General features: G+C 41.0%; 1 protein-coding gene across 2 annotated transcripts in view; it reads right to left on the bottom strand.

The window, feature by feature from the left end:
• The window catches only part of TGS1 (trimethylguanosine synthase 1), a 28959-nt gene extending 21687 nt beyond the window's left edge, over nt 1–7272 (bottom strand). For both annotated transcript variants that reach the window (XM_040545564.1, XM_040545565.1), the window contains exons 1-5: nt 7130–7272; nt 6573–6637; nt 4188–4360; nt 1689–2559; nt 80–203 (exon numbers count right to left, since the gene is read on the bottom strand). In XM_040545564.1, coding sequence (XP_040401498.1) covers nt 80–203; nt 1689–2559; nt 4188–4360; nt 6573–6637; nt 7130–7227 — 1331 coding nt within the window. In that variant the 5' untranslated portion in view covers nt 7228–7272. The remainder of the gene's footprint in view (nt 1–79; nt 204–1688; nt 2560–4187; nt 4361–6572; nt 6638–7129) is intronic.
• Between the last annotated feature and the right edge of the window lie 13853 nt (nt 7273–21125).

Raw genomic sequence — 21125 nt, 5'->3', positions numbered from 1 at the left:
AACTCACCATCTTGATCAAACAAATAGATGCTATAAATCACAATTTGAGAAAAAAGATGGTCTAAATGTCATGACTTACGTTCTCTTAACTTTGGCAACTCTGTTTTCAGGAGGCTCTTCTTCTTCTTCATCTTCATTTGTGTCACGAAGCAGCAACTGTTCTTTGTCATTTGAACTACATGAGTTACACGACCCCTGTGAACCTAAAAAGATGAGATCACGTTTTCCTTTTGCCTAATCAATTCCAGATCTTCCCATCCCCATAGTACATTTGCAGATACAGTTAAGATGTTTTACATATCCAAATCTGACAAATAAGGCACAGGTGCCAAACCATCCAGATCTTTACCTATCTTCATTTGAGGGACAACGTACTAACGCAAGCTTCCAGTACTAGTTACACTGCAGAGTTAATAATCTTAAGCAGGACTGACATCAAAATATCTCAGATCTCCAAGAAAAATAAAATGCTTACAGGATACAAATTCCGAATAGTTTTTTTCCTTGTTCTTAAACTTAGTATTCAGTTCATTAGCTGCGTGAAGACATTCACATAGGTTTAATAATAGAGGATTCCAGCACCTTCTCTCATGTCTTGTTGGAAAGCAGATTTTTCTTTCATCTCTGCCATTTCAACTCTACTGTAGGATGAAGATGGGAGCACACCTGCTTCTTCCTTCCTTAGAAGGTCACTAGCAACAGACTCAGAGGTTTTCCCCATCAAAACTAAAGTCCCAAGATGCTAATCACGTACTTCATCCCTCCTCTTCAGTAGAAGAAAGCATACATCAGCCAGGAAAGCTGTTACACTGCTGCTTATCAAACTAGCAAACAGGACAGCCATCTCCTTTCTCTGCACACTGAACTGGTTGGCTAAAAAGTCTGTAGCCCAATCTTGTACATCCCTCAAGGAAACTCTTCCAGTATTGTAAGGCACAGTCACTGCCTCTCACTGTACTTGCTACAACCTGGCACTCCCACTTGTTAGCACTAGTTGTGCACGGATGAATTTGGGGTTGTAATGATGACTGCAGCTCACTGCCTAACTGACAGCTTAATGCTGGAAAGGACCTCTGGGAGTCATCTGGTCCACAGTAACAGACGGTTGTCCACTTGTACAACACAACAAGAGTTTATTTTCAAGCATGGCATTTTTAGACAGAAGGGAAAACAAGCTACAAAAAAAAACAACAACCTGCCAACAAAAAAAAAAATCAGAAAAAAAATCTGTGAAACAACATTTTTGGAAATATAAGCTGTCTTTAAATTTGTTAGATTCATGAAAACATCAACCGGAGTTTTCTTTTATTTTTTTCAGACTATCAGTGAGAAAAACATCAGCTGAATGACGCTGCTGCAACACCAATACTAAAGTAAATAAATAAATCAGTAAGCACCAACAATGCTCTCTCACCATTTTCTGTTGTACATCTGGGAGATTTATAAAGCATATGTTGTGTTAAAATCACTTGTGCCTGACGAACACATTTGATATACAGGCTAGAGAGGAGAGAGATGTACCAGAGAATCAGAGGGAAGAAAAAGGAATTAATTATGCAATCTTTACACAAAATACTCAATCCATGTTTTAAAACGGCATAATAAAGACATAGACTTGTTTTTTATATTTCTGTATGCAACCAGTTAGGAATACACTGGTAGAATCAATGTTGGTGATTTTGTATTACCTGACTGGTTAATACTTCTATTTTCACAAGATGCACTCCTTTTCCTGGTTCCTCCATCACAGGGCTCTTTCTGGCTTGAAGCACAAAGACACTGGCATTCACTGTTAGAGGAACCGTGCTCTTGAAGGTCTTCGTGGGTTACTGCTAGAGGTGCACTGCTCTGCTCTACTTTGTCCAAATTCAGATTTAAATTACAGATCCCAGAGATTATCTCATTATGGGGCTCAGCACTTGAAGTGAGTGTTTCCTCACTTCTGGTGTGAGAGGGAGACAGCTCCAAGCTCAGCACTTCACTGCGTTCAGCCTCCAGGCTAACAAGGTCCTTTTTTCCTGACAGATCTGCCTCCTGCGTTACCCCGTGAACTTCCATGCTGTCATTGTGTGAGCTCTCTGTAGTCCATCCTTGACTTGTCCAGTACTGAAACTGTTCCCAGTAATACCAGTACAGTTCGCTGTAATGCTGCTCCCACTCCTCCTTGGTGTCTGGACTATTCCAAGGCTCAGAGGCTGTTGTGGCCTCAGGTAATGAGGCCTCTTTATGCTTCTCCAGCCAGCTTTGCCAAAGAAGGCCCTCTCCGTACTCGCTCCAGTACTTCTCCCATTTGTCTTTAAGTTCACTGGGTAAGGCCTCATTAGCAAGAGTTTCTGAACTTCCACAGTTCCCTTCACTTACAATTTCAGTTTTGCTGCTCTTCCCACTTTGCTCTGTAGCTAGGGCTGGGTCATCAGAGATGGACTGCTTGTGATCACCATTAGCTTGATCCTGGCATTCCTGCCCCATTTTATCCTTGTGTTTTTGCTGTAATTCCTTTTTCTTCTTTTTCTTTTTCATAATCTTCATGTTACTTCTCTTTCTATATTTTTCTGTTGCCTAAAATACAATGGATAAACATATTTAGAAGTCCAAAACATACAGGCAGTCTTTTGTTGTCCTCTCTGCATGCACATTTCTGCTTCTGTTGTAACGCTCCCTCTCACTGCAAGCCCACTGTTAGCATTCTCCCCAGAAAATGGGCTTAGGATTATATGGGTCTGATAGTGCCCAGCTGCGTAACTTTGGCTCACATGTCTGAGAAAGTTGTGACAAACAACAGCGAGAGCTTCTGAAAAAAGATGCACCAAGAGAAGTCAGAATTCAAGACAGAAGTAGGACTGCTGGGAGAGAAGTCATTCATTGCTCAGGGATTTACAAGAAAATACATCAATGTGAAACACCATAAAATGCTGAAGGGAGGTTAGTCAGAAATTGTTGTCACTGGGCTGAGCTCAACAGTAAAACTAAGTAACATCAAGGACTGCTGGGGGGGCACAGAAACAGAAGACAAAAACCTCTTACTGGAAGGAAACACTAAGGTTTCAACAAATACAACTCCACTTGTTTCAGTGGGGCTTCCTGTGCTTACACACATAAGACAAAAACATCCATGAACAACACAATGTTCTGTAAGATAAATCTGCCAAATTTCTGAATAAACTGCCAAATTAAACTTGGCAGGTAAAAGGGTGGTGGTGGTGATGAGGAAATACAACTCACATGGCCAAAAACCTGTAAATGTATGGGTATTACCCCAAATGCCTCATCGGCTGCAATCCCTGGTTTTGTTGCACTGACAAATGCATAAGGTGTAACGCAAAGGAGTTAGATTCAGAGAACTGGCATTAATATTTTGTTCACGTCCCTCATCATGTCATGTTAATACACATGGTGCAAAGCGCAACACTTAGTAGTAATCTAGTAAAAATGTATTATTTTTCACTTGACTTATTTGCAGTACTACTGCATAGCAACACAAATCATACGCATACCTTGGGCTTGAAGCTAGATGCCTGTAAGTAAGGTCTATTAAAATGTCATCATTTAAAACAGTAAATAGGAGAAACTTGTACATTAACAAATTAATCAGGTCAGAATAACAGAGCGCTCTGCAAAAAAGCGCTCTCACTCTAGGGAGGTCTGTATTCTATGAATTGGTCACAGTGAATATCCCACTACCTTATTCTCACCCCCACAAAACTTTATCCTTCCTCTAGAGCCAAACTGCTCTGTACAGGAAGCAGAGTACCCCAGCCTAACTCCTGTCCTTCAGAAGATCAGCTACAAGGGGAATGCATGTAACTAGCTTTTTCTACTACTACCTAAAGCTAAATGGTTAAAGGGGATGATGTGAACACACACACTCAGTTTGGAATACACGCGTTGTCCTGCAGCAGAGCACCAGTGTTACCATGGCTGTTTTAAACCAGCTCCCTCTAGCAGCTCAAGCAATACAGACAGGGAAGCACAAAACACAGCCAAACCCTATCTAGTCCAATTGGCAAGTGGGTTTTACAAACTACAAGACCACGATGGTATACATCGCTGTACCTGAGCAAAGCAGCTTAACCTCAGCTCTGATACATTTCCGTGAACTGCAGTCTCAAAAATAATTGAAGAGTAGACATGCCCCTACATTTGGAAAGATGAAGTAAACAGAACAAATAAAGCACGTAAAGATTTACCACAAGGTCCCTGTGAGCTGACTGTCCACCAAAGTGAAGAGGCAATCCCATACTCTTCATAAGCTCAGCCTCTGAGTCTAGCTCAACTTCTTCCAGGTCCAGAGCATGATTACTGTCCACCTTGAACGCCACATTGGGACAACGGTTTTCCTCCTCAGATGCTTGTTCTTCCCCTATTAACAAATTGTATTAAGTGAACATAATCTGATTGACACCTCCACGCATCACTATGGCCTATAAAAAATAGCAGGATCACCTCTTAAGCTTTCTTTGCCATTTAAAGTTCTTTAGTACATGAGAAGATATTACTAGATACAGCATCTTTCATCTTTTGCTCTAGCACATCAAAACAGTAACATTGATACAAATGCAAAGTTTTATACGTTATTTTTTTTCCATTAACCCAATATGAACACATGAATTCCAAACTTTTTAACTGTGTCATTATTTTAATATGATTATTTTCTCCTTTTTGTGAGCATGATACATTTGCCATCCTACAAAAGAAGAAGGGATACAACTTCAAATCAGTTCTCAATTTCTGTATGCCTTTGCTCCCAGGCTGGAATGCATACACTACGTTTTTAGCAAACACAGGAAGCAAAAACAAGTGGAGAACTAAAGTGCATGACTAACAGTAGAAACCAAAATCCAACTTCAACAGCCAAAACTGGGTCTGACTGGGATGGAATTAACCTCCTTCACAGCAGCCTGGACAGTGCTGTGTTTTGGAATTGTGGCTAAGACAGTGTTGATAACACACCAGTGTTTTGGCTAGTGCTGAGCAATGCTTGCACAGCATCGAGGCTCTTTTTCCCCACTCTGCACTCCCCAACTATTAGACTGGGGGTGGGCAGGACACTGGTAGCGGACACAGCTGGGAGAGCTGACCCGACCGGCTACAGGGATCATCCATACCATATAATGTGATGCTCAGCAATAAAACCTGGGGTAGAAAAAGAAGAAAGAAGGATTTTTGGCTACCTAGGTGGCTGTTGCTCAGAGGCAGGCTGGTCAGCCATTTACTTATGAGAGGTAGCAGGCGATTTCCTTTGCATTGCTTGCCTTCTTTTTACCTCTTTCCCATACCTATTAAACCACTTTTACCTCCAGCCATGAGTTTTCTTGCTCGTGCTCTTCATATTATCTCCCCTATCCCATGGAGCAGGAGGGAAGCGAGCAAGCAGCTGTGTGGCGCTTGGCTGCCAGGCAGGGTCAAACCACCACACACATCCACTTCATTAACTGGAGAAGCAAACTGCAACAATCCCCAGCAAGCAACACAAAAAAACCCTACCACCACAGTATTATAAAAAGAAAATTCTTTAAAGTAGTTGTTTTGGCACATATCACAGCAAACTTAAAATACAAGAAACTGCCAGTTTCGTTACAGTTCTTTCAAAAATAACAAAGATGGTATGATTTTACAAAGATGTACTGTTGGAACTGCAGAACCTATTCATCTCCAAAACATCTGATCAACTATTGAATCCCTGCTTGCATATCTATCAAACTTTCAAAAAATATTGCATGTGTATATGACAAATGCCACTGAGAAAGTCAAGTGTGTATTGACTATACTCTAATTTAAAGTTACGAAATACAAAAGCTTATGGTATAGTTGATAAAACTCTGAGATTTATGATTTTTTTTTGGTCAGGGTATATTTACTGCTAAGTTATAGCACAAGATCCTTCTGCTTTTAACTGATTACTCTCACCAGAATTCAGCTATACATGTACAAAGACACGGTTTACATCCTGCTGCTTCACTCCATTCACATTTCCTCCACGTATCCTGTGCTACTTACCCTTAGCTTCTATGGACGTTCCTTTCTGTTCAGACTTCTTCCTTTCAAACCAAGCCATCATCACATGATGTACCTTGCAAGACATCAGGGTCATTGCTTCTACCCCTAATCCTGGCCCAACAGATTCATCAGCACCAGCTAATATCCTAGGCTAGGGAAGAGGCAGAGGACTGTATTGCTGCCAGCTGGCCCACCAAGGACCTAAAGACCTTCTGTTATAGAATTAATTTTGAGTTGGGGAAGGTGAAATTATGAATTGAGAGAAGTCAGACACGTGTGAGCTAACGTGCTCTGTGCACCAGGTAGTGATTATGTGAGCTGACAAATCTGTGCGGGCAGAAATAAGCATCGTGCCTGATTTGACACAAAGCTCCACATCAAGATTGTAGTGACTTGAAAGCTACATACGTGCTACGTTTTTACTCGCAACTGTCTTTGTAACAAAAGTACAGAAAAACATGCCAAAAATAGGCACAAAGGTATGGGCTAGTGGTTACACAGTCCAACTGTACCCCAAATAGCCACACACAACTCACATAATATATGGCCACACAGCATGTTGTACATTACCTTACCTGTACAGTCATTGTCATCTTTGACATAAAATCCTTTTAACCCCAGCTTATATAACTTCCGATCCCTACAAAAATAAAGGGGAACATTGATGCAGCTGGCCACCATTAAACAAAGCGACGAAAAACCCGAAAAAGGCCTCCCTAAAGCCTGACGTAAAGAGCCTAGAGGCGCTCAGAAAACACAGCTGGCAGGCAGAATCCCCTCAGGGAGCATTTTAGGGCCAGAAAGGTGTCGTTTCAGTGGGACGTAACGCCTGGGGGGTCCCGGCCACCTCCCCGTGTCCCCGAATCCCTTCCCTCCGCCTCCGCGCGGGCCCTCCCGCAGCCGCGCGCGGCTGTTTATTTTTTTCTTTCTCCTTTTTAATTTGTATTTATTTATTTCCCCTCTTTCTTTTCCTCCCCTTTCCCTTTTCCCTTTTCCCCTTTTCCTTTTTTCCTTGCCTTTTTTTCCCTTCCCTCCCCCCCTTTTCCCCTCCCTCCCCCTTTCCCCCCGCCACCCCCCCCCACAGCCGCTATAGCAGCTCGGTGTCCCGCCCGCACCCCGACCCCTCACTCACTCGACGAAGGCTCGGGAGCAGAGGCACACGATACCGCCCGCCGGCCCCGCCCGCAGCAGCAGCCCGGCCACCAGCACCCCCCGCGGGTCCTGCACCATCCCCGGCCCACGCCGCGGCCCTGCCGCCGCCGCCTTCCGCCGGAACCGCCGCCAGCAGCCGGCCCGCCCCGAGCCCCAAGCCCGGCCCGGCAGCCGTGTGGGGGCGCCCGCTGTCCCCGCAGCCTGGACCTGAGTGGAATGTGAATTTCTCAGATAATAAAATCATGAATTTGTGGTCTTACCTGGTAGCTTGCCTATTGGACGCTGGCAGAGTTATAGAAGAAGTATACATGTATGCTCTGTTTTCAGCCCCCCTGCAAGGTGTTTGCTTTTAATGAAGGATACTGGGCTTTATGTTAGCTGCATTCAACACGTAATCTGCTCTGGTGTTTGTCCGCTGTGCTGTCTTGTTTCATCTGCATTAGTACATTCTGGGTTACAAGGCTATATGGCCTCATGGGAATACAAAATATCCTTGGGAGTTTTAAGAAGTGTCAGGTAGGAAATACGTGGAGGGGAATCTGGATGCAGGACTGACCATACAGGTGACAGTAGGACAACCACCATCCAACAACAAATTCTATCTATTACAAACAAAAATCTTAAAGCTAATTGTATCCTGAATCCCGCATACTCTCCCATCTGATATAACCAAAATTATTAAATACTGTCATTACTCGTGACTTTATGTATCTAACACTTTCTAATTATAATACTTTAGAAATACAGACAAAGGTAACACCAATTCTAGCACTTATGTGGTTATAACTGCATCTGCAATTAAGAAACTATGTCACCTTAGTATTTCAAAACTGAAAAAGCCATAAAACAAAAATCTTTCAACACAAACTGTTTAGCAACAGCCTTGTGCTGAGTTGAATTGTAGGTTGTGAAATGTTTTGGGAATTATTATAATCCTAAAGAAACAATACTACATTACAAGTGAAATACAAAGAATGCTTTTGTATAAGAACAATATGGTTATTCTTTACATAGAATCATAGAATGGCTTGGGTTGAAAAGGGATCTTAACATCTAGTTCCAATCCTCCTGCCGTGGGCAGAGATGACACCCACTAGATCAGGTTACCCAAAGTCCATCCAACCTGGTCTTGAACACCTTCACTTCTGTGGGCAACCTGTTCCAGTGCCTCCCCACCCTCTGAGTAAAGAATCAGGTTTGCATGGACCCACTTCTTATGCTTGTCCAAATCCATTTCGGTGGTGTCCGTTCCTTCTGTTGTATCATCTGCTGGGGGTGCACTCGATCCCACTGTGTCATTGATAAAGATGTTAAACAGCACTGTTCCCAAGACAGACCCCTGAGGGACACCACTCATCACCAGCCTCCACCTTGTCATAAAGCCATTGACTGCAGTTCTCTGGCTGTGGCCATCCAGCCAATTCCTTATCCACTGAATGGTCCACCCTTCAAATCCATCTCTCTCTAATTGAGGGATCAGGATGTCATGTGTGACCATGTCAAAGGCCTTACAGAAGTCCAGGCAGATGACATTGGTAGGTCTTCCTTTGTCAACAGATGCAATCACTCCATCGCAGAAAGCCACCAGATTGGTCAGGCACAATTTGTCCTTAGTGAAGCCATGCTGGCTGTCTTGGATCACCTCCTTGTCTTGCATGTGTCTTAACATTGCTTCTAGGAGGATCCGTTCCATGATCTTCCTAGGCACAGAGGTGAGGCTCACTGCTCTGTAGTTCCCTGGGACCTCCTTTCTAAAAACAGGAGTGATGTTTCCAATTTTCCAGTTACCATGGGCTTCACCTGACTGCCAGGACTTTTCAAATATGATGGAGAGAGGCTTGGCGACTACATCATCCAATTCCTTCAGGACCCTGGGATGCGTGGCATCAGGCCCAGTAGACTTGTACCTGTTCAGTTTCATCAGGTGGTCTCAAACCTGCTCTTTGCTTACAGTGGGAGGGCATTCCCAGGCCATATGCCCCTGCTTCTACTGCCCGAGCATTTCCTTCTTGTGCCTCAGTTTGACCAGTTTCCTGATTTTCCTACTTGCTTTCTTACAAGTGGGGATGCAGTGTTCTTGCACTCTAAGAAAAGTGTCCTTAAAGAGCTGCCAGCTCTGATCAGTTCCTCTGTCCCTAAGGACAGTGTCCCAGGGAGTCTCATCCACTAGGTCTTTAAATAGCTGGAAGTTCACTCTTCTGAAGTTCAGGGTGGTCACTGCAGCCTAGACTGCCTCCAGTCTTAAACTCTTTAATGAGTTCATCTGCATTGGTGAGCCCCAGATCCAGTAATGCTTCTCTGGTTGGTTTTCTCTGGTTGGTTTGTCTAATACCTGGACTAGGAATTTATCCTCAAAGCACTCCAGGAGTCTCCTGGATTGCTTACAGCCTACTGTGCTGCTTTCCCAGACATTCAGGTGGTTGAATTCCTCCTCCATCAGGCACAAAGCGTGCAAGCATGATGCTTCTTACAGCTGAAGCAGTAAGGCCTTGTCAACAGGCCTTGGGCCCTTGATCAGGTGGCCTGTAGTAGACCCCAACCACAAGGTGTCCTTTATTGGGCCAGTCCTTAACTTTTACCCACAAGCTCTCAACCTGTCTGTGGCTGTTTCTCAGAAGCAGCTCTTCACAATCTATCAATTTCTTAACATAGAGGGCAACACTCCCTCCCCTCCTTCCCTGCCTATCTCTTCTGAAAAGCTTAGAGCCCTCAATTGCAGTGTTCCAGTCGTGTGATAATAACCAAGCTCAATATTGGATATAATATTTAAAGTATTAAAAAATTTATATTATTTATATTTATAATATCCAAGCCCAATATCCTCCAGCCCCAAGGAGGAGCCACCTGCAGGTTAGGCCAGATGTTTATCCCTGCTGATACTCTCCTGTTCTCCAGTCATCTGCAGCTGATGCATATGATTTCTGCCTGTTTAGTAACACAGTGGATTTCTCCTCATGCTACTTAGCCAGTTTTCCCCTGAAGCCATCATCTGGCAGTGAATTGCACAGGTCTGTCAGCTGTTGCATGAGAAGTCACCTTCTTCATTTCTAATATGGCTTCTATCAGCTTCCAGAGATGCTACCATATTAGAAAACTGACTAACTGATCAGTACTCAGCTGCTATGCTACTGGATTATATATGTGTCAATCACATTCCTTGTAATCTCTTTCCCAAGCTGAAGAGCCCTGGCATATTCAACGTTCCTTCTCTGTGAGCCAGTCTGCACCTCTGCTTTTCCTTGTTTTAGTTGGACTATGTCCTAGAAGAGATATCTCCTTTGGACCAACACTGCACAAATAAGTCTGATTGAGGCAGGACAATGCACCTTGAGTATGATTTTTAGCAGACAGGGTTTTAAAATGTTTCACTAACTAGCAGAAAGGTGTGTGTAACAGTGCTTAGGTCATTTTAGCTTGGATTGGCAAATAATGTGCTTAAGCAAAAGTAAAATAAACTACCCTTAAAAAATACCTGCTGATGATACAGGTTTTAAAAAGGCATATGTAATGAAGCTGGTTTAAGTTTGTGCTTGACAAGGAGTTTGTATTGTAGGAAAAAAAATGGACTGCTTCACATTGGCACAGTACGGGGTTGAGATGCCCTTCCAATGGAATTTGAAAAAAATTACTTGGTAAGTACAAGTTGAGCAAAATTTGTAGCTTGTAGCAAATGGACCTTGCCTTAGCGTGCCAGGGGAAGTTCATGAGCAGGACACATGAAGAGCAGGGCAATGGGCTACAACCAGTGGCAGAGGGCATTGTGCATGAGCACTGCACTTCCACATGCCTGCATGACTCTGGTGATCCATCTTTTTTTCTGCCTACCTTCTTCTACTGGCCCATGTTCTATTCTCACATGTCCTGGCCTGAAGTACTGCCTTGTCTCATTCCCTGACTCTCACTCCTGTTTTCTGCTCTCACACATCATGTTTGCCCTCAGCATCAAAGCCTTTCTTTCATGGACCTTATAGTTTTTTTTTTTTTTTTTGCGATAGCAAAGACCTCCACTTGCCAGTGACCCTGGCTTCGTAACATCTATCCGTGCTTCTCAGAGTGTGGCCTTGCCTCCTGGCTGGCTTTAAAGCTGTTCATTTCTTCCTTCTTTTGAAATCCCTTATCAAGACTAACTTCCATGACTATTGACCAAATAAGGGTAAGTTGGGGGATGCTGAGAATGCTGCCCTTAGCTGTTGAAAGCAAAACCAAAACAAATATATGCAATGTGTATATTTTATATACAGAAGGTGTTCTCAGAGTAACTCTTATCGTGTAATTCTGAGCTCCAGCCTTACAAGCACGTGTACCTTACTGTGTGAAAGAAGTGCTGTAGAAGTAAGGCAAATATTTCTGAGTCAGGCTGGGGTTTATATTATATGCCTATGTAAGAACTCATAGAAAAGAACGTTCACTCTTTTCATGGAGGAAATGTTTGGATTACATACCTATCAGAATATAATCAGAATCCAAGTCCTTTATCAAAGGCTTGGTTTATAAACAGATTTAAACAGAGCAAAATTTTCTGAGTTACATGTTTCAAAACACAGTCATTCTATCATATTTCTGTAGTGGATAAGCCCAGAGAAATATCTAAGAGTATTTAATTCAATGTGCTGTGTTCTCTCTGACCAGGAAGTGATATGTAGCCTGAATCCCATACATGAAAATCTGTAATCTGTGCAATTTGTATATGGCAAGAATAGATTCAGCTGAAGTATCAGGAAGACTTTCTGCATTGTGTTCACTGGTTTTGGTTGAACTAAATTCCAATTATATGTTTCTATCTTATGGCTTCCTGCTTGGCATTCTGTATCTTTTCAGTCCCTTGCTTTACATTTGCAAGAGAAAGAATGGCTTAAAGGGACATTACTCCAGTAAACTATGGGACAGAAGAAGGCAAATGGCAGCGTATCTGTGGAGTGTATATGGAAAATTATGGCATAGTGAGGTTTTTTTTGTTTTGTTTTGTTTTGTTTTTCCTTTTGGCTTGAAATACAGACTCTAGTAAAGAGGAGAAACTGAGAATGGTTTAGAACTGGATTAAGCTCCAGTGACCCTTGAGTCCTCTAAAAAGATGTTTGGCAATGTATAAATGAACAAATACTCAAATACTATTTGTGCCTTGCAGAACTACAGGTCTCTCAGAATTACCTCCTTTTCTTTTCTTTTTTTTTTTTTTTTGAAGGCTAGAACCTATTGTGCAACTGCTATCAAAAGCTATCACAAGGTCAAGGTAGTTTCACAGATGATTTCATGACCATCTGTAAGAGAGATTTTTTTCAGCATCAGAGGCCCCTTTGGCACTTAGATATGAGTGATCTGGTACATGAGGAATTAATCTTCTGCAGCAATGGTGTCAGGGAGAATTAAACTCTTGTAGTCCCAGAAAGCTTACACTCCTAATTCTTATTCAGCGTATATATATATATATATTTTTTTGTTGTTGTTTTAATTTTGAAATATATTAAGCCATCCCAGGTAAATTCAGTATTTTCTTCAAATGTTTGATGGGCCAAACAAATGTTTAGAAGGACAGCAACAGAACATGATATTCAGGCATGTTATTTAGGTCTGCTAGTTACCATATTGTGCATTTTTGATCCCATGATTGCCTTCTTAAAGATACCTTAAGTCTCACCCTTCTAGTGATGGACAGACTCCTCTAGTTATGCTATAGCCATATTCAGGTTATGTCATTAGGCAGGTCTATGAGAGATGCAGGTTCTTGTAATTGTTGTGGTTTGTTTGGCATTTGCAATTGCAGTGAAACAGTAACACTGTTGAACAGTAATTACTTAGCTTTCACAGAAGCAAAGCAAAAGTTTTTTAACAGAAGTCTATTGAAAAGCAAGAAATAAAGGAGTGCTTAGGTCACAGCTCTCCATCTTTTTATTTTAAATCAGAATGAATTTTAATTGTTCATACCTTTATACCTTGAAGCATTGGGTAGGTGTTTTTTGGGGGGGGTAAGAGATTGTAGGATTTGGGGGGGGGGCAGGGGGCCGAATCTTTTCTGTTTCTTTTTCTGTATAAGCCATGACAAATAACCTTATGTGACATTTTGCCAGAGTGGAGAAATTCCCACAGAACAGATTGCTGGTTTGTTGCAGCAATGGGGAGTCGCATCAGTTATTGGTAGCAGCTTTAATTCCTACATAAAGCATCTTTTAGCTCCCACTTGGAGACAAAAGACAGAAGGGCTAGAAAGATAACAGATAACTTTTGTAATGTTTGTACCACGGTTTTGATCGTCCCATTGTTTCATGCGTCTTCACAGTGCCAGAACGAATACCGCCAGTGCCTGCTGTCTTCAAACAGCTCTGAATCCTGGCTGAACAATAATTAATTGGAGTAGTACCTGTTTGGTCTTGCCAATTGTCAGACCCTGTTAGCCTTATACTTCTGTTTCTAGTGATTGTAGTCTCTGGTTTAACTTTTTATATTCCTTTTTTTTTTTTTTTTTTTTTTTTTTTTGAATGGTAGTACATGCCGTTAAATCATACCCAGTCATGTAGTCCTAGATAATGGACCAAATCATTGATTTTTAAAGCAGCCACTGTTCATTTTGCACTTTTGAAAGTGCTGCTGATGTAGCTGAAGCCAGAGGAGACCACATCCTGTGACTGTGAACACACTGGGAACACCTTAAAAAATTAATTTAAAGACGTGTAGCTTTAATTCTTTACTGTAAAGTGCATTTCTCTTTGAACTGGGCTAGATTTCATAGGTGCAGCCTTCTCTGACTGTGCCTATTAGGAAGTTTTATTACAGTTCTCTGGGGCAGCTCTGAAAATAATAACTTTATGTTTCTCTGTTCCTTATTAATTTTTCCTTTCAAGTTCATATACTTTCTGGCATTATATAAGAGCTGGAGTCACAGACCATTATAAAAAATACTATGCACATATTGAGTGCTTCTAATCTAAAGAGTGGGTAGGGTTCTTTACTTTGTACAACAAATGTGAGAATTTTGTGGAGATTTATTAAACTTTAAAATAGTCCAAAAAGTGATGTCGAAGAAAGACAAATCAAAGGATATGGCCATAGGCAAGAAGTTATAGAAGCAATTAATTTTTCACCTCAGCAGCTACCACTGACCACAAAACAAGATCGTACTGGTTGAAATAACTGCAGGGTAACAAAACTAATCTAGCAGATCTAGCATCCCAAGAAACAGGGTAGCAAATTAGGGACATGCCCTTGCCTAGCTGCAGTAGAGCAATTTAATGTTAGTGCTTCAATAATAAAAGTAATATCTTCCATATAGTCACTGTATTTGTTCCTGCTGAGGTCCTGACATGCAGATGCAAGTATGACCTTGGGTGCAACGTAAGACCTGAAGTTTGGGCAAGATTTAGCCATAGGCTGGCCATTTGCTAAAGCTTCTTCTTATGTTAGAACTTTAAATGACCAGTAGCTTTATCATCTTCTTTCTATTAAGTTCATAACAACTATATGTGCATTTCTTTTTTACTACATTTTTGTTATATGGTTTTAAATTTATTTGCTGTGTTTCATGATTAATATTTTCTGTAAAATTCTTGGGGATACATTGTTTGTCTGGAACTACTTGCTTTCCAATTGAACCATCTTGCTTCCTAGTTCATATCTGAAGATCCCAAATCTTGAGCTTCATTTTTCTTTTCATATATATATATATATATTTTTTTTTCCAGAATGGGAAACTTTGATTGCTTTCTGCTTCTTTTGCACTCTCCTAGCCCGACAAGTATTTTTAATTTCCTTATTTTCTCATAGTCTTATATTTTGACTGAAGACAGTATAATCATTTGGGAAGTAGCTCTGAAAATTCAGCAGTTTGGTTGCAAATAGCACTGAAGTACTTGAGGAGAGACTACCTATTGAAATACAATTTACAAATAAGAAATTTCCTTTCTCTATTACAAATTTATATTAAGTGGTGACCACACATAGAGAGGACTGACACATAAATGCACCCAACCAGCAAATTTCTTTGAAGTGAAGAGCAATATAATTAGAGGATTAGGAAGATGTAATTTCTAACTACATTTATCCTATGAAATGAAATATTCAATCATCAGACTTAAAGAGCTATTGTAAATTGAGTGTGATTCAGGGGTACTTAAGCTAATTGCTTACTATTTTTGTAATAGTAGGGTCTTTTTTAAGAGGCCAAGTTACTTTTTAAACATATGGGAGTGTGGCAGAGAAGACTTGCTTGACTCACAGGCTTTAACTCAAATCAGGATTAAATTGGTTTACTGATTTATTAAACAGGTAATTATCCACCAATTGGTGAACTTTATGTGGCGGATCAATAACAGCAGTCCAACAGAGAAACCAGACTACAAGACACTCAGAAAACGCTGACAAGCACCTACAGGTTACCGAAACCCTTTCATACCTAGCCCCCCAAGCTCCAATCCGCCATGCACGTTTGTGTATGGGCACCCCTCTCTCACCTCTTTGGGCTGTGCAGGTTCTCCATTTGACGATGGGGGTGCTTCTGCTTTGTGCAACCTGCTGATCCACGTGTGGCTGAGAGGACACGCCATGAGTCCCTGCATGCACCCCGAGACAGGGGCTCTTCTGCTGCTGCACCCCATCCCATCACCCCACCAGTCTGCCTTCTGCATGGGATGGGGAGGACACCCCATCAGAGCTACATGGGGAAAAATACGAGGTGGTCCAGCACTTGGTGTTCATTACTGTGGAGCCATCCTTGTTGACTGCTTGTATTTCTTTGCTAGGTTACCCAGCCAGAGGTGCAGTAGCTGGTCACTGTATATTTACAATACGAGGAAAATATTCTCATTGTATGAGAGAATCCTAAGTATGAAATATTTTAAATTAAGATACTTTAATGAAACTCACAGATATATCTGCAGTACTACCGATTAGAAAAGAATAATGTAAAGAGACAAACCAAGGGGCAGTTATCCCAGTCATCCCTCTTCAGCCATGTCCAACCATAGCTAACTGTGGCTAAGAAAAAAAATAAGAATAAGCCAAGTATGCTGTGGTAGTTCCCAAATAAACTTCCCAGCCTTGAATAATACTTCGGTGTAATAGTATTTTCTGTTTTGCTTTCTATTTATTTTCCTGTATTTGCTAGCGTTCACTTTACTTTTGACCGTAACTGAGCATTGAACTCAGTAATAGCACTTTTACAGAAATATCTATTAAAATTTTAGGATCTCTTCCCAAGTGGCCATCGCAACCTATCCCAGACTGAGCTTATTTATTACTACAGAAACAGCGCAACTTCTAATGTCTTAGGAAATCTGTGGTGTCCTATAGCTCACAGATGCTAACAAAGAATAGCTTGCCAAAAACTTCTAATGTAGCATTAACATAAAACATAGCAGTGCCCTTTCTCCTGATCAGTATCTCATTTATTAACATTGTATTTTATCTAGTGGATACGCAATAAATTTCTGTTCTGCCCTCTCTCCACACACCTTGATTTTTTAGTTCTTTTAAAATATCAGTTCCATGATCCAGTTCTGAGCACAGTTTCTCTTGATGACTCCCAAAAGTGATGAGGCATGTGACAGGGACATGGGAGCAAGGGATAGGGACTTATTAAATCTGGTTTGCCACTGGAGAAAATATGATGTTGGATGACATCCCAGGAATGATGTAGGTTAAGCAATATATCATTAAATGATTTTTATTCATGACTCTCCAGGCTCTAAAATAAAGCTCTTCTCGCTGTGGGCAGGTGATGATTTAGCAAGCAGGCAAGGCCATTAAAGACGTTGCTGTACTCACCTCCCCTGCTGGAAACTACCATGGCCACAGCTCTGCCAGTGAGGGAGAAAGTTTGTGACCATTTGGTTCACCAGAAACAAAATAATCTGGGTCAGTCTAATACTTGAATAACCAGCATGAACTGAACAGGCTGGTTGAGTTAAAAACGGGCCAGCAGTGTTCATGTGAGCTGTCTCAGCAGCTGAGCCATGAGAATGGTGGTTTCTGGCAGAGAGGCAGCAGCAGCCAGGGCAGAAAGTGGTCCTTCAGCCTCTGGAACACAGGAAGAAAATCACACTTTTTTTTTTTCATTCATACATTCACCAGACCATTCGTGCTGTGAAACAATCCCTACCTGTTTTCTGCCTGCAACTAGGAAGGTGCAGAATATTCCATGTATTTTTTTTTCTGATAGCTCAACAGTTCAGAGATGTATACTGACCTCTTTAGGTTTTCTTTCCTTTCCTCCCAGTATTTCATTTTCTGCACTTACAGTATCTCCTAATTATTTACCCCAGGTTTTTTTTTACTCCTTTTATGATCCACGGAAGATTTCACCTACTCATCTGTCACCGAGAATGGACTGGATCAGAATGGACCCATCCTACTTGAGCACAGTGTGGGCAAACCTCATGGAGGAATTAAGCTGTTGTCAAACATCATGAAATGTGTCAGCAGCTAGGAATGAAATTTTTTAACAAAGTGTGTGTTACGAGATTTTGGGGTGGGGTTCCTTCCTCCAAACTTTTCCAATACAACAGTATTTCCATTGATTAGAAAATCCTACAGCCTTTAGATGATGTATTTTGCCTGTTTATGTCATGAATATAAAGAATGAAGTCCCTGAACTACCAGATTTTTATTTTTATTTTTATTTTTTTTTTAATTTCTTCACAGGCAAAAATTGCACTCCAGATTCTAAGAGACAGGCACCAAAAATACAATGAAACTTGCTGAAAGCATTATTAGTATGAGTTCTTGAACATGAGAAAGTTGAGATTTTAATACATTGAGATATTTTATCCTGAGAATTCTTCAAAACTTAATAAATTGCTAAAGCTTGTGGTATTTTAAGGGAGACATTTTAATTCTTTAAAGATTTATTTAAAGGTATCTGTTTTTAAAGTAAAAGTCACTGCCCATAGTTGATGTTGTTCTTTCTATAGGACATCAGACATGCATTCTCTATTCTAGATAAGCTCATGCCTTTCTTGACCTCTAGTTATCACAGAGGTTAAGTAGCAGGTGCAAGCATTTGGCCTAGGTCATAAGAAATTGTTTGTCTTTTTTTTTTTTTTTTTCCTCCTGACCTCAATCTTAGGCTGATTCTAGATAGGCCAAGGGATGAGATGACCTTGCCATCAGGTTGGGAATGTTACAGTAAGGTTACAGGGAGTGACATTGTGATGTTTTTGTTGAACCGTTTTTCCATTTAACAGTACACGAGTTTTTTCTGTAGACAGTTTTCATCTATTTTAGCTAAACATCAAAAGACATTCTATCTCTTTTCCAAACAAGTGATAGGAGAATCAGACAATCTGTGTCACAAAAGGGTTTATCACTCTGAACTGTTTACTGTCTGTTTCAGAAAAATATGTAGGTTTAGAGAGTTTGCAGCAGCATTTGGTAGGTGATTACTCTCATCCCTGTATTTTCCCATTGGTGTTATTTTAGTGTTTGTTAATACAACATTGTTGTTTTTGTTGTCAGCATTTTTACCTTTGTATGATTTTATAATTTACGTGCTTGTTTTTAGCAGTGGCTAACTGCTAAAGTTTTTGCTAAAGTTTAGCAAAAGGCACCTATGTGATAAAGTTACAGTGAGAGGAATTACCCTTTATGTTGCTACTATATGGGGATTAGCAAAAATAAAATCTTTCCCCATTGGCCTCATTTCCAGTTCACTAAAACTGTAATTGAAACCGAACTTCTGAACATAAACTAATTTTAATGTGTAGTCCTTGCAAAAGGTTTAAACAAATCTTTAAACAACTCAGGACTGCATTCCTTTAGACACCATGACTAAAAAACTAGTGCTGAGGAGGGCAAGACCTAAAGGCAGAATAGGAAATACAAAACGAAGATTGTGTTTCCTCCCAGCTTCTGTCTTACATGTATTAAATCATTTACTGTCCCTAGCATTTTCTGCAGCAAGAACATGCTTTAAATTAAAACAGTTCCTACAGATAAAGCTGATTGATTTTTTTCCCTACTAGTTTCTTATGTGCTTTTTTAATGAGACAAACTCAATGCATGTTTTGTTTAATGGAGTTTAGATTTTTTTTTTTTTAATCCTCAGCAGCATAATAAATACCAATTTTAAAGGAGATTTGATCTATTGGGCCCTTGTGAATTGAAAGGTTGGGTTGTTCTTTTGATAATGCTTTTGATAACACAGGTCCAAACAAAAACCATCTGTTCGCTGTGTCATGTTTTTAATTAGTATGACTGTGGCAGAATCAGGCAGTAGTGAAGTTAGGATATCCCATCCGCCAGGGTCGCTGGTGAGACCACATTGGTCCTGGATCAGGCATGCATTTCTTCTGAATTAGAAAGAGGTAAAAGAGGAAGGAAAGGGAGGGGAGAGGAAAAAGCCATAGCCCTTTTTCCTAGGTCATTTGTCTAAATGTTTTAAGACTTGTAGGACTTAGACACATGAAAGCAATTCAAGACCGAGGACGGGGCTCTCTTGCTGGTGTCACATCAGGTCTCACATCCTGGACATCCTGTGTGACAAAACCAGGGGCTGCCCCACTGCCCTCTGATGTACTGAAACACAGTGATTAGAAAAGATATTTCCACAGGAAACACACAGGCTTTTTTTTTTTTTTTTTCCTAACTCTGTTCTGTTAAATCTTTAGAAAGTGCTAGGTTTACATATCACTAAGGATGAAGTACATTATTTCCTGAAACAATGCAAAGCCATAATGAATCCAAACAGTACTTTTCAAAGTGGCATGCGGGGATGGATGAGGTGTGCAGGTAACTGAAACAGAGAGAGAAGGGTGTTTTGGCATTTTCTGATAACAGTGGCTTGTAGCACAGAGAGAGGCCTGGGGAAGGAGTTTTTGCACCATGGTACTGGCTGGAAGAGATTTCCAGTTGTGAGTCAGGAAGATTTCTGTAGTTGCTTGAGTCTTCCAGAGGCTGGAAAAGCAAAATGCTTTACGATAATTTTGTTCACAGTTATGTGATTTTACCACAAATTTCTTTTAATCCACAAGTTTCTAAACACTTAAGTACACCAGAAATACGTATACAGACAAAAAGCTTTAAAAGTGCACAGCAGAGGTCTTAGACCTGAGGAAGATCCCTGTTCTCAGTCTCTGATTAGGATCAGCTCCATGCCAGAGTAATGACCTGTCCTGTTTGTACTGGAACAAGTACACTGAAGCTGTAGAAAGAGGGACCAGATTTCATACTAAAACATGATGGAATGCATGATTTATTTATTTTTTCTTCCCTAGGCTTGTGTGCAGAATGTCCACAGAAGAGATCAAAAGGAAGAGACTGTCTGTTCCCGTAGCTACCATCTGTGTTGCTGGGGTTGGTGTCAGTGCTGGCCTTGCTGTTGCTCTAATGATTTTCTTTGGGTGTTATGGATGTACAAAGCTGGGGTGCTAAACGCTCTGCAAAACCACACAGAAAAAAGGAAGAGCTTTCACCACTGAGGTGTGTTTTTCAGATTGCACACTCAGCTCAGTGGCTGTGCTCTGTTATTGCAAGCAGTAAAATCACTGGCACGTCTGGCCAGGTGACGATCAGATCAGGGGTCAGGACATGATCTATAAATCATGTAAAAAATGAAATCAAATATAAATCAAATTTTTAAATCAGGCAAGGAAGTCTGCATAAAGTCTGAAGGTCTCCCCTACAACCATCCGTCCTCTCTGAGTATTTGTCTTCCTTTACTGTGATCAGAAACAGCACAGCTTGCAGATTTATCCTATACTTATCCATTAGCAAACGCCTGTGTAACCACTGTGCATTAACCAACAACCCAGCGAGCTCCACAGTGTCTGCTGAGAGCCTCTTGATCTCTTGCGGGGGATCAGCATAGGCAGGGTGACACAGGCAGAGTTTCACAAGCATTAGTTTTGGCTCTTACTGCCACACATTGAATCATTAAATGTGGACTTGTGGAAAGGTTGGGGTACAGGGGCCAGTAATTCCACAAAGATAAGCTAAAAGATAGTAGCTAAGATATGCTCGTGGGTGATTTGAAGAGATGGTTGGGAGCATAG

This window comes from Cygnus olor, chromosome 2, assembly GCF_009769625.2.
Source record: "Cygnus olor isolate bCygOlo1 chromosome 2, bCygOlo1.pri.v2, whole genome shotgun sequence".
Lineage (NCBI taxonomy): Eukaryota > Metazoa > Chordata > Aves > Anseriformes > Anatidae > Cygnus > Cygnus olor.
The sequence above is the reverse complement of the archived record's forward strand: the minus strand, read 5'-3'. Positions and strand labels throughout refer to the sequence as shown.